Source organism: Helobdella robusta, assembly GCF_000326865.2.
Source record: "Helobdella robusta unplaced genomic scaffold HELROscaffold_21, whole genome shotgun sequence".
NCBI lineage: Eukaryota > Metazoa > Annelida > Clitellata > Rhynchobdellida > Glossiphoniidae > Helobdella > Helobdella robusta.
This window is the reverse complement of record NW_008704124.1, coordinates 1,340,170-1,357,968: the sequence shown is the minus strand read 5'-3', so window position 1 is coordinate 1,357,968 and position 17,799 is coordinate 1,340,170. Positions and strand designations below refer to the sequence as shown.

The 17,799-nt window shown below is 30.5% G+C and overlaps 2 protein-coding genes across 2 annotated transcripts in view; both read right to left on the bottom strand.

Moving 5' to 3' along the window:
• HELRODRAFT_99127 (hypothetical protein) overlaps positions 1-3,256 on the bottom strand; it is an 18,643-nt gene extending 15,387 nt beyond the window's left edge. The window contains exons 1-4 of the mRNA XM_009018331.1: positions 3,052-3,256; positions 2,708-2,985; positions 1,644-1,813; positions 1,057-1,242 (exon numbers count right to left, since the gene is read on the bottom strand). Of these exons, the coding sequence (XP_009016579.1) occupies positions 1,057-1,242; positions 1,644-1,813; positions 2,708-2,911 (560 nt within the window). The 5' untranslated portion in view covers positions 2,912-2,985; positions 3,052-3,256. The remainder of the gene's footprint in view (positions 1-1,056; positions 1,243-1,643; positions 1,814-2,707; positions 2,986-3,051) is intronic.
• Positions 3,257-14,550: 11,294 nt separating this feature from the next.
• On the bottom strand, positions 14,551-17,485 carry HELRODRAFT_111242 (hypothetical protein). Its single transcript, XM_009018330.1, has 4 exons — positions 16,347-17,485; positions 15,367-15,905; positions 14,897-15,091; positions 14,551-14,780 (listed from the first exon to the last, which is right to left on the bottom strand). The coding sequence occupies exons 1-4, from the start codon at positions 17,473-17,475 to the stop codon at positions 14,559-14,561; spliced, it is 2,085 nt and encodes a 694-aa protein (XP_009016578.1). The 5' UTR covers positions 17,476-17,485; the 3' UTR covers positions 14,551-14,558.
• Positions 17,486-17,799: the final 314 nt, after the last annotated feature.

The following is a 17,799-nucleotide window of genomic DNA, read 5'->3' as shown; positions in this document are numbered from 1 at the left end:
GTCTTGAACTACCTTCTTTTTAACTTCTAATTCTCGAGAGAGACGGAGCAGTCGCTGCTCGCGATCTTGTTCAATTGTTAGATTACGTCGGTTGGTCGCAGAACTTCGAGTAAATGTTGGTAATAGACCATAATTTTTACAATATTCTTTAAATTCTACCGAATGTTTGGCGTTAATAACGGCTATTAACAACATATATATATATATATATATATATATATATATATATATATCTCATAACCTTAATGCGAACATTTTTTACCTTCAATCAATCAATCAATCAATCAATCAATCAATCAATCAATCAATCAATCAATCAATCAATCAATCAATCAATCAATCAATCAATTAATCAATCAATCAATTAGCTTATAAAGCGCTATTTCCGCGATGTTCAACAGCGCTCCTCAATGAATTTTGAAAACAGATGGGTCTTGAGATCCGCTCTGAAATTCGCAAGTGATGGAGAAGTAGTCAGAGAAGTAAATAGAGAGTTCCAGAGAAAAGGACCAGAAATAGCAAAAGCAGATTTGGCAAAAGAGTGTTTAACACGAGTTAAGAAAAAGCGAGAAGACGATCGTAAACCGGGGCGTTTAGGTTCAAATAATATATCTGATAAATACTTAGGAAATAATTTAGATTGAGACTTATACATGAACGTGCAAATTTTAAAAATTATTCTATATTTTATAGGTAGCTACCTTGTCTTTTAATTAAAAATAACATTTTTGCATTATTTTCAGTAATGCACTCTCTTGTTTCATTTTGATTTCTGAAGAATATAACATACACCAGGGGTGGGCAAACTTTCCGCCGTGAGGGTCGCATATATAAATATAACATTCGATCGTTACGTACAACGCCTCGCGGGCCACATGTAACGGCTTGCCGGGCCATAGTTTGCCCACCTTAGACAATATACAATACACAACGTGTATTTAAAATATACAACATATATATACAATATACAACACGTATATACAATATACAACATGTATACAAACTACACAACATGTATATTCAATATACAACATGTATATACAATATAAACAACACCTGAGCGTGTATCCAGTGATATTTTCAGCAACGGAGATGACGTAGAGAAACTTGTTAGAGAGGTCGCAGGAGGAGCAAAGGGAGGAGGCACGCTCCGATGCAACGAGGTCCTCGCCTGGGGGCAGCGGTGCATTCTTTTGTATCAGAACGATGCCTATCTTGGTTGCTCTCCCGGCCAAATAATTTCTTCAAGGATGACATTTTTTTTAGTCTTTATTACGCAGAACGACTTACAAGGTTACATTAGTACAGATGATTAGGAAAATTTTTAAAAATAAACTAAACTGAGTCGAATGCATTTTACAAATACTAGATAGTTGATACCGAAAAATATTTAAAATTTTAGCCATCAAAAATTATTTTTTTATAGTTAAAATAAAATCCACACTTTTTCGGTTGCATTGTCTACTAATATAATATAGCATTTTCTGGCATTCATTGCTGATGAACATTTTAATATATTGTTAAACCATCACTGATATAATTTGATAAAGATTGTTCATAAAATAAAAACAACAAGATGAAGCTTCTTGACGAGATTGAGATTATTAAACGAAAACAACAACAGCAATGTGATGGTACTGTACTTGATGAATTTGAACTTTTCAAGACATTCCGCCTGTTTATCTTTCCACTGCACGTCATCCCAGTCGTAGTCAATGAAGAGGACCACTAAGGAAGGAATAATTTCAAGATGTTTCTTCATCCACGTGCACTTCAGAATACCTTTTGGAATGTACCAGTCGTACGTAGGCCTCTGTTACGTTTGTAGTAAAATTCACTTTTTTCTACCAGCAATGTTTACTAAATATCGAGGAGGTACAACATTATATCTCATTAATATCAAGGACAAAGAGTGCTATGTTTCAAAAGTCAAAACTAGTGATTATGCATTAGATTCTTGCAGTAAAATTATATTAAAGGTTAAAATCTGCACAAGTATCACCATTATTGTCATCACCACAACTTATATCTTATAGACCAGCTCATTAAACAATGGAGCTTCTGCTTCTCCCTGCTTGGCTTAATAAAATAAGTTTGAAGTATAATAATATCGTCAGGATAGATTTCCATCGCACACACACTGCATGTGACTTATGTGATTTTTTGCACATTTGAACAAAGCCAACACAGGCATTTCAACTATTATACTACATGACTGCCATAACAAAAAAGGAGCATATGAATATGAACAAGAACACTATCTCTAACAGTTGATGTTAACAACAACCATATAAGAAGCCCATTCCTAATAACTTTATTTATAAGAAAGTTAGTCATGAGTGTTAAACTGCATATATTTTATCAAAATTTTTTTACAATTTAAATTTCACAAAAGTCCAAAAGTCTTTGTTAACAAATATAAGTCACATTACATTACCATTACATCAAATATATATAACACCACACAAGAAAACAACATAACAACAGAACATATTCCAAATTTTTTATGTATGTTTTATTTATAACCCTATATTCAATTCATTCATTATAATTATAGATTTCGTTTTAGATTGAATGTAACAAATTCATTATTAAATTAGTTAATTAGTAGACAATTTTTTTTTGAAATTTTATATTACATTATTTAGTTTTTAAATATTATTAAGTATTTTTGAGTTGTTTAAAATTTAGAATTCTAGCAAGATACCTTCTGTCTACTTTTAGGGAGTTCCTGATTGATATCATGCAGTTTGTAATGCAGGAAGAACTTATCAACTTTATTATGATTTTTCGTGAAAGACTCCCAAACGGAATTATGGAGTGGGTTAGAGGGAACGTCAAGGCCAGTGAAAAGTATCAAACCAGTCGGACGCCTGAATAATTCGTTGGGAAATTCGCTAGCCCAAGACATCTTTTTCACTCCTTATTTTTATTTTACACCTAACTTACAAAAACAACAAGTTAATCTGAAATTTCAATTAAATTTGTAAATTCGAAGTAAATAAAATAATTATTATTAAAATTTTAAAGAATGCCTTTTTCAGTATTAAAAAAAATTAAATCTTGATCCTTGTTTGAGCTTGCTGACAAGTTATTTCACTTTTTATATTTGTTATTTAATTTTAATTCAATTTTATTGTGGAGCTGTTGTTTCTTCTTTAATTTAAATTAATTAAACTCATTAGAAAAAAGGTTTTTTAATATGATTAATTAAATTGGAACATCACTAACAACATTTATCAATGGGCAGACCTGCAGAAAAGTTGTTTACGTTTATGTTAAGTCTACTTTTCATTGTTTAGTGAAGGTACGTTTTTTTATATATCTGAAAAAATTTGAGTCTGCGTTATCAGAATTGAGAGCTGTTGATTGTTGAATAATAATTAAAAAATGATTTATTTGGTAATATATCAATGATTTATTAAATAATATACTAATGATTAATAGAGTCATTTTAAATATGTTAAACTAATAAAAAAAAACAAAAGTTTGATTGAAATGAGTATTTTTGCTTATAAAGATACTAAATAATTTAGCGTTATTTGTAATCTTTGTAAATGGGTCATCTGTGACCTTACGGTTGGTTTAAAAAATAGAGACGATACACTATACATACAGCCATAACAGTTGATTCTGCTTATTGAAGAGTGGTTTGGCAGGTAAAACCTTTATATATTTTGTTATATTTATCAGTAAGTTTAATTAATTATTAAATAGTATTTGCTAGATTCACTTATTTACATTACAATTTTCTCTTTTATTAGTATTCGTATTTTTAAAAAGTTTCAGCCACAAACACACATTTTATGCACCTAACTAAAGACACGTGAATCAACGCATCACGCACATTGCATCTACTAATAGGTTGGAATCTCTTTACATTAAAACCTAGTCGCCGTAACAGCATGGCCAGGAAACTTAACCATTACAACATTAATTTATTATGGTAGATTGGAATCTCATTGAATTCAATTCCGCTGAGTGAACATAAGAAAAGGCGCCGATAACGATTAAACCATCCTCCAACCCTATCAATGAAAAATTTGAAAAATGTCCCTCAAATAATGTGAAAACCGAATAACTAAATATGGTTTAAAATAAAATAAAAGGCGGTTAAACGACTAAGAGATTAGCACGTAGGACCGGCACAAACTGCTGCCAAAGCATATATGTCACCTTTGTAATATAATCTTCAAAGTAATAAAGTGAAGTTCAGTTCAATTCTTCTGACACATTTAACTTTTTTATTGGTGCTATTTATCAAACTTTTGTTAAAACTAATCTATGACTGAAATCTGGATCGTATTAAATTTAAAAAATCGTGGGGAATCGTGACTGAAATCTGGATCGTATTAAATTTAAAAAATCGTGGGGATCGAGACATTAACTTTTAAAAACTATGCATTCGTTTATGTCGTTAATTCATGCATTCAGGTAGCAAATATATTTCTATTAATATCATACTTTATTTTAAAATTTATAAAGTAATAAGCCTTAAAAATAACCTTGAAAAATGTTGTCCTTAAATAGTAATCTCGCCTTGACAGCACTGAAGGATTTATTTATATCTGTCTACCTTTGAATGAAGAAATAAAACCGAATGAATTTAAAGTTTTTGATACAAGGTCGGTGCATTTAGATTTCCATTTTCAGCCATTATGATTTCCATTCCATCGTATCCTGTTCAGTTCATGGCTCTAGCACTAGATAAAGATATATATCGTTCAAAGTTCATTTAATTAGAAAAAGTACACATAAATTTGTACTAATAAAGTGTGAACAGTACAACCAAACTATTAATTTAGCCTGTTGATTTTTAATTATTTTGCCAATCGCTGTACGGTTGTGGTTATTTTTGTTCTTTTTCACGATGCTTTCATTTTTAACGCTCGCTTCATATACGTATACATCGTAGAAAAACAACGCACCTTATAGGATATGCGAAAATGTAGCAGAGACGTGTAGCGGTCGTGTTTTTAAACGCCAAGCCAAGCCTGGTTTTAAGCTACCACATAACAGAATAATGACTTAATCCGTCAAACATTTAGTCTGCTGTTTTGTGAACAACGCTAATGGAAACAGGAAGCCAATGCAGCATGGCAAGGAAACTGAAGGAGTTAGAAAGAGGAGGCTGGTCGATAACGAGTCAGACAACTTTCTAGTTTTTTAGTAAATGAGCGAGAAACGTTTCGCAGGAGAGAATCGCCGGGGTGAAATTTTGATAGAATTAGACAATTACCAAGAGTGCTGGTAGCATTAACGTTTTTCATTATTTCAACTGATTAATATTGAGGTTAATAGTTGTTAGTTTGGTTAAATAAATCTGTCACTTTGAAGTCATCCAGTTAGCTTACGTTTTAGATTAGAAAATAATTCTAAATGGGTGGTCAAAAATGAGAGCCATTTTTTAATGGCATCATTTTATTCAAAAGATTTTCTGTATATTTGATAGACAACGGGCTTTGCTTTTTTGTATTAAAGATTTATTTGTGAAGCGCTCAGTGTAATTTTTTTATACTGTGGCATATCCTCTTTGATAGAACAACAAAAAATAATTTTTAAAGCTAATTAAATTTATTACTTTCTTAAATCATTTAAAACAAAGTTGCATAACAATTGCTAAACATTTTTTCCGTAGAAATTTTGAATTGGTGCAAGTTGTGCCCTGCTAAGTACTCTGATACATGTACTGATAAGGTAGTGTTTACTGACATGTGTATATATCTAACTTTCATTTTTTACAGTTTTTGAGCGGTTGATCTACTTTAGATGGAATGTAACAGAAAGGGGAAAATTTATAATGAAGATTTTCTCGTGGTCCGATTAATAATTTTGCGGGTTTTGCCAATATTGAATTTAGTTTAGGAATCGTCTGAATTTACACTTCCATGAGTTTTCTTCAATTTAAACAATTAACAAAGAAATACCGCCAACAACAATATTATTTGCATTATAAAAATTGTCCTTAGAAAAATAAATTTATATTATTGATTTTCTTTTTCTATTTACGTTCGAAAACGTATTATTCAATGAACACGTTTAGCAAATAGTTTCATTTATTTTCAATCAGCTCGAAACAATGTATATACATATATACATATATGTCTGCATTTGAAGCAACCACACACTACAATGAAAGAAACTAAATAGGTCTAGCTGAACTTTCGTCTTTTTAATCTCCTTGACAATTATCTTTGAACAAAAATTTTGAATTAATTTATAATTTTTTACATTTTTATTTTTAAAAAGTTTAATTCGGTAACTATTGGGTTACCATAAACAAAATTATAAACACTTTTCTTAATATTTAGTATTGATATATTATGTTATTATTAATTCCGTCTTAACCAATTCTTGGAAGAATCGACGACATACAGCGCGCATGGTTGAATTAAAAAACCTGTTAATAGCTAATGGGTTGTTTGACTCTGTTCGATGTAGGATAAGAAGTTGAATAACTACTAAGGTACAAATGGTAGGAGAAAGTGGAGTGAGAAGAATCAAGTTCAGTTAATAGTGCGTTGAATGGGTGCTTGTTTGCACATTAATAATAAAGTTTTGGAGTGAAGTTTTGTCGAAGGAATCAGGTTAAATGATATTCATCAACTAGTGTATATTTGAGGCAATTAGTTTTCATTTAACAATTTATCTATATGAAAATTAAAACTACACGCACATGCGCGCACGCACACACACAAACAGACAAACACACAATTATTTTATGTATTTATTTATTTAATTATTTACATACCTTATTTTTAATAAAGTTTATTAACACTCTATTTTTATATTCACATCAAATGATCTTCATTATATTGGACCCCCGAGCAACTACTCACAGAACGCAGCACAGCATAATGTTTCACATGACAGAGATGCAACAGCCAAATTACCAATTTATGTGTCTAACTTTTCTGTCTGAGTGCACTGTGAATTATTTCTTTTACATAATTATAAATACATAATAATAACAATAATTAACTGTTTCTCAAGTCTGCATCCAAATCATCCTATCTATCTAAATATAACATGTTCACGAGTTATGAACTACTTACACTTTTAATCTTTACCAGACGACCTATTAGAGACATTAAATTTTTTATTCGCCAATAATTTGTACGATAAAAGGCACAAATATTGAAATTTCGCAATTTAAAAAAAACTCTAAAATGTGTTGTCCAAACAAAACCTAAATGTAAGACACGTTCTCAAATTCATAAAAGAACTTACAATTAAAAATTAACAAAAAGATAAACACCGTTCATGTTGGATGAAAGCGGCTTCTAATTTGTTGGGTCGCATTAAGAAGAATTTAGAAACGTGGAAAATCCGAAAGAGAGAGGATAGACACGGAGATGGTACCGTGGTTATTGCATCTCAACGTAGTTTTCATCATTTAAAAGCCGTTGCACTCGTTCTATTTAGAAAGTCGAATTTTTAACCGGATACCCACGTTAACTGATTAAGTGCACAGCTAGTATATAAATGTGCGTATATATATATATATATATATATATATATAAATACTATATATATAGTATATATATATATTTATGTTGTGTATGTGTGTGTGTGTGTCTGTCTATATGCTACACATAGACAGTTTTTTTTCTGTCTTTTTGTATACTTCCTATCATGGCTATTAAATTCATTTTATGTTATTGACTATATAACACACGCACACACACACACACACACACACATATATATATATATATATATATATGTGTGTGTGTGTGTGTGTGTGTGCGTGTGAACTACAAACATGTATTTAAAACAAATGCAATCTATTTAACACGTATTACAGCTGTTACTTTGCGCGTGCAGTAATGATATGTAGATGGATGGATGGAAAGATGGATATACAGATGGGGAAGGATGGATGGATAGACGGATAACGAATGAAGCGTTGATCGTATTGTATATCAACAAAACATAAAACAAAGTCTGTTTTATTAATATCATTTTTATTTTTGCGTTCATCGTTCAGGCGTAAAGACATTAAATGTTTTAAAACCAGTGTTAAATATTGAATAGAATTCAAATAAAATTATAATGCATTGTAATGTAAAGTAATTAACATTTCTTATTATTATATGGTGGTTGCAACTGAACTGGATACATGTTCAAACGCAACAAACATTTAACAAAATCAGTTATAAACTATGATAAACGATAACAACCAATAATTAGTGACATTTAATGAACATTATTAATTATCCAACCATGAACTGATTGCCATTAAAAGCAATAAAATGAAATGGAAAAGTGTATCAACACGGCGTTCATCGATAAAAAAATTTTTTCCACAAGTCTGATATTATTTAAAATGACAGATTTCGATGTATATGAAATGAAATGTTGAATATAGAAAGTTGGCTGAATGTGCACGTCCTAACGAGAATTTTCTTCGAATTGAACGTGTGCCAGTGATTTAAAACTATCCAGGGGTTGCATTATTTATTAACAAAGAAAACGAACGATAAAAAGTTGAAAAATGATAAAAAAAAACTGATAAATATTTCATTCAAATTCATATTGCTTGGAAAGTTAATTTTTTTTATAAATATAATAAAATGCTTCTAAGAAATTCATAAAAATATGATAAAAAATTTCCTAATTTTGCATACCTACGATCGAATGCAGCGGAGCTATTAAACTGTCGCAGTGTTATGATGTTGACGTTTCGCAGCTCTAGGTTCAAACACTTCGTGACCAATTATGTGAAAAAGAATTTTACATAAACAAATCAAGACCTCGTTTCGTTTGTTTTGTTTAAATAAAATGCGTTTTAACGGCTCTTTAAAAGTTTTTAAACTTCTACGTATGATGAACAAAAGTTTATATACATATATATATATATATATATATATATATATATATATATATATATATACATATAATATGTATAGAACTGCTTGCAGCTGATACACGTGTAATGGATGATAGTAAACTAACATATAAAAATAAAGGTGATGGCAATATGTGAATGTCTTTAAATATAATTTTACTGCACACTAATGTTAGATAGCATACATTATTTTCAATTTCGTGAGCGCCTGTACAAAATAAAAGTATAGTTCGTACGTGGAGACATGCAGATATTGTAGATATTGTTCTTAATGCAAGTCTGTGAAGATTTGTGCAGGCGGCGTCTGCAAGCATGCATGCATGCCACTTACACAATCATTTTTCCAGATGTATTGGAAAATAGATGTTATGTGTTCAATGAAACAAGTTCAGCAACGGATGAAACTAATGAAAAAAATTAAACTAATGGTTTTAATGAACGTTGGCTAATTAATGAAACTGTATGGTAAACATTGAAGCTGAACAATGATTCAAATAATCATGGAAACACATCACTGAAGAAACATTCAACAAAAATAACGACATGACACAATTTATTATGAAATTACTCTCAATTAACTTATGAATATTTAATTTTGTTGAATTGATGGAAAAATAAAATATGATTAATTCTATAGTGGATGGTTCAATCAATTAAGTCGAAAATGGAAATACGTATAAACAGTATAAATATTTCCGATTATGTGTATAATTATTATTCTATTTTTTAACTAATGTCGCATGCAGACATTATATATATATATATATATATATATAAAATATATATATATAATATATATATGACACTAGTTAAATTATTCATTCACGCAAACTTATACCTTGCATATATGCAAGCAAACATATAAACATGTATATATATATATATATATATATATATATATATATGTGTGTACACATATACACGTGTATGTGTTAGTGGATGTACGTGTGTGTGCGTGCGTGTGTACAAAATTACATCCATACTTAAACATAATGCCAGTTTCAAAATTTTACACAAGACCCAGCGTTAGACAATAAAAAAAATGTCATATATCACAGTGAGTTTGTTACAAAAGTTTCTATTTAGGAAGCCATTAAATGGCGGCAAAAGGTATTCATAAATGTTCCTCTAATGCATCAATCCATTCTTGCGTAAATATAATGTTGTTGTTGAATTTTCGCAGTTCAATTCAATGCAGCCATCTAAAAATTTTTGTTCCCGACGTGTTCTGCCAAAAATTTTCAGGCTTATTTGTACTCATGTATTTAAACGTAAGCACCATTTTTTAAGTTGCGCCCCCCCAGAAAATCAAATTTTGAAAAAATCGAAATGAACTATCACTTGTCATTTCATTAAATATCACATAATTTTTCGAATGAAAGCTGAAACTTTTAATAAAATACAAAAAAAATACTAAAGGAGCAAGCACGCACATACACCGCGCGAGCGCACACACGTACATTTGCACGCATTTCGGTGCCTAAGAAAGCACTATTGAAGGAACTTCAAAGTTTTCGAAAGAAAGTTGTTTAATTTATGTGTTATGAACGTTAGTATAATGCAAAAATAAACAATAACTAAAAAAATAAAACTGCATTTACGTACGTTAAGTGTGTGTTGTGTTACTGCATTATACATGTGAGCATTTAAACATAAGTGAATGGTGTCGTGAATATGGTTCAACCTTAACATTATGTATAATTTAGAAAAAAAAATTGTTTATATGGGTTAAATGTGTTATGCACAAATTATCTTATACACTAACGCACATCCATATAATTTCCACTACTTTCGTTTGTGAGTTACAAAAATATTTGCGATATAAAACTAACTTGCGTGTGTGCTTGCGTGTCTGTCCTTAGATTCTAGTTTTACAAACGTACACGCATACGTACGTACAAATAGATCATATGTATATATATATATATATATATATATATATACCTTAATCGTATGTGCATCACAAGGTATGCACATATGCATGGAGTCCTATACTTTCGTTACACAGGCATGCATTCAGGTATCACTGCAAATCGAGGCACTCATACAAAAGCGTACATGTTTACAATACGTACGAACATACATACATACATATATAAATACACAAACATATATATATATATATAATTTATTTATTTACAACATGGAATATATATGCGTTTCTATTTATAAATATTTACAGAATTATTCAATTATATACATAAACATATATCGCGTTAACGTTGGGAGAATTGCTGGTATTTGAATTAAAAGTTTGTCTTTTCAATTTTTCTTACTTTTCTGGAATTAGTCTAATATATAAAAATTAAAGATAAAATTATCATCTAGTCATCTTGCAAATAAGCCTATTTTGATATGTCAGCATTCTTCAGTGCAAATTTTCTACCAATTAATCCACTAATAGACTCTGCATAAGAAGCAGAGTAAACCAAAGCAGCCTGAAAATGATTTCTGAAATATCGAAATAGGCCTATTGCACGATGAATTTGAGTAATAATTTTAATAAATTAGACAATTTCCAGAAATTTCTAATAAAAAAAAATTGAAAAGACAAATTTTAAATTGTTCAGTCAACAATTCGGTAGAATTCTTACAATATATATATACATATATATATATATACATATATACATGTATATATACATACATATATACATAAACCAGTGAGTTGAAGTAGTGTGATTAATGCCGTAGTTTATGATGTACATAAGTTAATGAGTTCGATTAAAATTAATTAGAATTATTAATTAATATCTACTTACTATAAGTAATTTAACACTTTACTAAAATTTAAAAACGTACATACATTGATACATACATACATATACAATAATATGAAGTATTACTAATGTTTATTATATACTAGGCTGACCGGTTTTCCAGGGTTAGTTCTTTTTTTGAGCAAGTTGTGCCTGCTGCCGAAAAGTCCACCAAACTATAAAAATGTTTCGATTTAATTTTATTACATCCATATAGATTCAAATCAATACGAAAAAGGGTTGTATGGAACTTTATGAAATTTTATTGGCAGACAACAGTTTTAAAGGGCTTTCATCCGCGTGCCAAATATAGTAGACCAAAGAAATTTTATTTTTAAGGGTTATTACAAGTAAACATTAGTATATTAACAATATTTTTTTAATTTTAGGTAATAATTATACTGGTTGATTTAGTTATTTTGTGACAACAATTTAACCGCTACGATTTGTCCCGGTTTTTCAATTTCTCGTCGGCCTATTATATATACAGAACTATTATATTATTTAACAATCAAGTTTACTTTTGGGACTGAATTATACATGAAAATAAGGCAGTTACTGATATATATATATATATATTTATATGCAGTAATTTTTGAAATCTACCAAATTTCTAGCGCTGGAAACTATCATAAACTACTGCTTTAATTATGGTCTTTTACCATCATATATATATATATATATATATATATATATATATATATATATCCGTTTTTTCATGCTTTTTGCTGAATAAAATTTAATTGAAATATATATATATATATATTATAATATTATACAGTTATTGATGAAAATCGCAGCATGTTCCGCGTTAGTTAGCTTCCTGTTTAATTTTTCTAACGGTGGATCGTAAATCATTAAAAAGCCAATTAAGTCGGAACTAGCTGTGATTTTCATCAATAATTGCATTTCTGACAGTCTTATTTCAATCTCTCTTTTTCTCTTTATATATATATATATATAATGTATATATAATATATGTAAAATGTATATATAGAGAGAAGCTATCAGGAAGACTCACGACGCACGTTCAAACTGGCGCTATAAAGAATCACATGAAAGAGAAACACAATACTAAAATTACTAGACAAATCTAGGAAAACAATGTTGAAATCTTACATTACAATAACAACCATTATAATTTACGACTAACCGAATTACTAATAGAACAAAGACATCCGATAATAAATATTCAACAACGGGCAATTGGAATCCTTCCCACTAATAAATTTAGAATCAGAGGAATCATCGATAACGATGACACGTAAAAGTGTCATATTGCACAAAGTTGAAGATCGTAATAACTAGTTAAATGATCGTTGAACATTGTTCTTATTAAACAAACAAAGAATTAACATTGTATAGATACTGTATACATATATACTTGAGCATTTGGCCACATACACAACGTATCCATTGGAATACCGAAGATGGTAAAGGAATAACGAAAAAAGCTTTTTTGTTCTATCATGCTTGAAATAAATAAAAATTTTGGTTTTGAACTCGAGAAACTTGACAATGATTTATGATCTACCCTTAGAAAAATCGAAAAATTAAACTGGAAGCTAACCCGGAACACGTTGTGATTTTCATCGGTAATTGCATTTATGTATACTGTATATATATATATATATATATTTATATATATATAATCCAATATATATATATATACATATACATTATAAATTATATATGTATTCAATATACACCATAAAAAGCACAAACTGTTAGAATTAGAATGAACATATGAAGTGAGATATTTTTAAAATATTTTTAAGAACGTAGACCTTGAACAGGCTTGTGCAAATGTAAATATTCCTAAGTAATACGTTATATCATGATCCTGTGATACATATCATATAATCATGTATACTTTTATATATGCATATATAAATATATATATGTAAATTCTGTTTATTGCAATGACTATTACATTTTTCTTTTTATTTCTTAGTATGTCTATATATATATATATAAATATATTAATAGTACATAGTTATATTATATTTACACATATAAATATACATTTAATAAACACACGCACGCACGCATATACATATGTTATATATATATATATATATATATATATATGTGTGTGGGTGTGTGTGTGTGTTTGTGTGTGTGTATTATGTTTGTTTATATCCACATAAATATACAGTGTCTATATGTACACTTTGGCTTAAACGAGTTTTAAGAAGTGGCAGTCTTACGTAACATTTTAAAGTTGGAAAATAATTGAAAATGAACAAAAATATGTCTCACTGATAAAAACTTTCGATTCTCCCTGTCTCTTTTTTTTTTATTAAGAAATATATTTTTGAGGTTATCCAAACTTGTTGAGAGCTTACAATGTTTAATTGGTGCGTGTTTCTAAATATGTCTAACATTTTTTCTGGTTTTATTTGTATAATTGCGTGTGTGACTAACAAAACTGAGAATAAGTGAATGAACATGTCGTTGACATGAACATCACGGTTACACAAATCTTAAAATAAACATCTTCCACTCATTGACCTGGTGATTTAAAACATATATTTAACATTCAATTTTCACAGTCAATCATTAAATTGTGGCATTATACATGTGGATATATTTGTGTTAGATTATTACAAGGGTAAAATAACTGACATTCACACCAATAAACTCGCAGCTGTGTGACTTTCACATTGAACGTTCGCACTTGCACGTGTTATAAAATGGAACCCATAAAAATATCGTACGATGAAATGTGTGTGATCAGAAAAATCAATTTATTGAAATAGAATGGAGATATTTTTTGTTACGTACTTTCATGTTGTGTGTTTGCAGTAATTATTTATCATCGCGACGAGAGATGCTCTATGCTCGAGCGTCAAGATACCATTTTTAACATTTTGTTTCATTTGTTGCTTGTTGAATCAGATCACAGGCATCGTATCACAAAGTTTTTTTTTTATATTCAGAGACCTCTAGGCACACGAACAGTCATCAACTTTCGCTCCCGTTATGTAATCATTCCTGATGTTGCTTGAATCGTCAAAGTAGACAAGTCTTATAGCAGAAGTTTTCACCGGGGTGCAGCACTGAGTGTTCACGTCCGTCATGCCGATCAAAACCTGGTTGGTTATGTGTGTCGCCGGATTATCCAATCTGTTGCCCAAAGTACACTGGCCATTGCAATAATGCGAGATAAACCTGTGTGGAGGATGTTTTTCAAAAATATAAAATATTTTCTGACTAAGAAATTTTCATACAGTGTGTTTCATCCAAAAAACAAATATACAAAAAATATAGAAAAAAATGTTACGAACATCCTAGGATGTATGATGAAATTCCAAGAGTAATTTTCAAAATTTATTTCAAGGGGGAACCGGCAACATTTTTTACCGATGGAGAACTCGTTGCAATCGTTGTCACTCTGGCTGATGTCTCTGCGATGTCTTGTTGAAAGTGAGTGTCCACTCTTTGGCTTCTTACCGAGCTCTATGTTAATGTAAGGACGCTGAAAATATTACAATTATTCATAAAAGTCAGTTTCTTATTTGTATATTAAAATCACGATTACTTCAGCACACCTCCACCAATAGCCACCTGATAAGCAACGAGCGTCATCATTGTGGCTTACACAATTTTATATGGCAGTCGTTTTCATAATTGTAATTATGAGCTCAGTTAATATTATTATTTGTGGTCATTCAACATTTAATCAACATTACATTTTTCCATTTGATTAACGATTTAAAAATTAAAATCTTTCATAATTATTATTCAACTTACATGACTTTCATCAATTTTTCCTTCTGAAGACGGAGTTACCAGCCGGTGAATGAGCGAATTCGTTCCGCTTAGATCAATTTTTAATCCAAAATTACTGTTTGAATCATCTATCCATTTGTTGATCTGTTTTTTTAAATCAAATTCGAACCACATGCATTCCTTGTCATCCATGTTTATTTCGTGCTTTTCTATTTCAAATTCTTGAGGAATGGCTTCATCCGACAGAAGATCTTTCAAATGGATGAACTCCTTATGAGTTTTGTTCAAGTGAGCAGCTTGTCTTCGCTGTCGGTGCCCGTTGTGGTGGCTAGGAGATCGATTATGTTCTAAACAGTGATGATGGTGATTTGTGTCATGGTGTTTGTGGCTGCTGTGGTTGCCATGATGGCGATGATGACGCTCGTGATGGAAACTGTTATTAATTTTCAGAATATATACGCCCATTGTTGCGCTTTTGATTTTGTAATTTTCAAGATTGTCTTGCAGATCAATGGAACATTTGAAAGAATTGGTGGAAGCAGTAGTTTGGTTTTCTTCCGCTAAAAAAGTTGACAATGAAATGTTTATATATTTTTTCGATATTTTTAATAGAAATAAAATAAGTGATGTCAACATGACAATTCATACTTTGCTACTTGGTTCCTCCAAGTTATAATATTCAACTATTTAAATGACATTTATACGAAAACAAATGACTGAAACAGATACAACCGAGAATGTAAATTTTGACATTTTTTGAAAATTTTATAAAAAAGTTTTTACTAAAATAAGATTTTAAATTTAATAATTAGCGTGCCAACGTTTAATTTTAACAGCAATTCCAATGCAAGATTTAATAATAAATTAGCCAACGATGCTGTGTATGTAACAAACGCTTTAAAGGAATTGCCACGATTGATTTGACCTGTTAAACATATTTTTTGCTCAAGATAAAAAACACGGAAACTCAAATTATCAACGGTTAAGTAGGATTATCTAACCCTGACAAAACTTGTAAATCCTGTCAGTTGATGTTTCTTCGCTGAATGAATCAAAATCGTCGGCATCGTCGTAGTCATCGTCAGTCTCATCTTTCGATTTAAGCTCATCATTTTGATAATTCTCAAAATAACTATCATGTGTGATGCTCGGTTTTTTTGATCGCCAGAACTCTGTGACATTCCTCGTTATGTTGACGCGGGGTGGGGCGACTAATTTTAATTTGCGTAGAATGTCTTCCTTTATGTACTCGATTCGAGTCAAGTACAACAATTCTTTATAATCGCATCTAGTGCAAAATGTTTCTGGGCGGCCACCAGTCCAAATTGGTCCTAGAGGTCCATCATCATTAGTACTGGCGCCATCAATCACTTTTCTTCCTACAGCGGTATTTCGTTTTTTTCTATTTGACTTTTTTAATGATTCGTGATTTTTTTCGTAGATGTTATCTGCAAAATTTGTAGACGTTTTTTTGTGTTGTGTTTTTTTGGGGTAAATATTTTCAGGGCTTTTTGTTTTGTTTATAGGTTGTGAGTGCTCGTTGAATGTTTCTTGCATAATTCGTTGTAGCTGCTGTGTATCTTTTTTGTCTGTCGATGATGATTCATTTGATTCTTTATTTACACTCAAGCGATCGTTCGTGTTGTTGTTGTTATAACTCTTAGTATCGTCGAATGAAAATTTAGTGGTAGTTTCAGCGGCAGCATCATTAGTAACAATGTGAACAGCTCCAGTGCTGACAGCAACATCGCCGACATTGCTGTTATAAATGGGGGATGATGTTGAAATATTTGAAGAAAAGTTTTTTGATAGCAATGAAGATGGCAATGAAATAACTGGAGATGATGTTTCTGATGGCAAAAATGATGACGATGATAATGACGATAATGGAGATAGCGAGAGCAATGATAATGACCGCTCCTTTCTACTGTTTTCTTCGGAATTTTCTTCAAATAGTTGATGGTCATCATCGTCGTTATCAACTGAAGCGGTGGATGTGTGTTTGTTGAATGTGTTGTTGTTGTCATGGAAAGGCTTGTTGCGCAGAAAATATTTATTACTGATATCACTATCGCAGCGTTCGATGAGGAACATAATGATTACTGCAACTGCAAAATATTTTCGAAACATGCTGCTGCCGATGGACCACTACAAACGGTCTGCTCCTTATGGTCATTAAAATTTTTAACTCCTGCCCTCCCCACTTTTTCACGTTTCGTTAGAAGGTGAATATTTTCAATTACTTATGCTGATCTCTGTTTTCTCAAATTTTTTTCATCGAAAATGAACGCAGGAAAACAAAATTAGATAGGTAGATGGAAAATCGTTGAAGAATGAACATTCGGTGTTACTATATTTCATTTGAGAACTACAACGATAGTTTTGGAAAGGTAAACTTCGTCTAATATCAACAGCTCCTGATAACTTGTTCAGAGCGATTTTCATCAATCAATC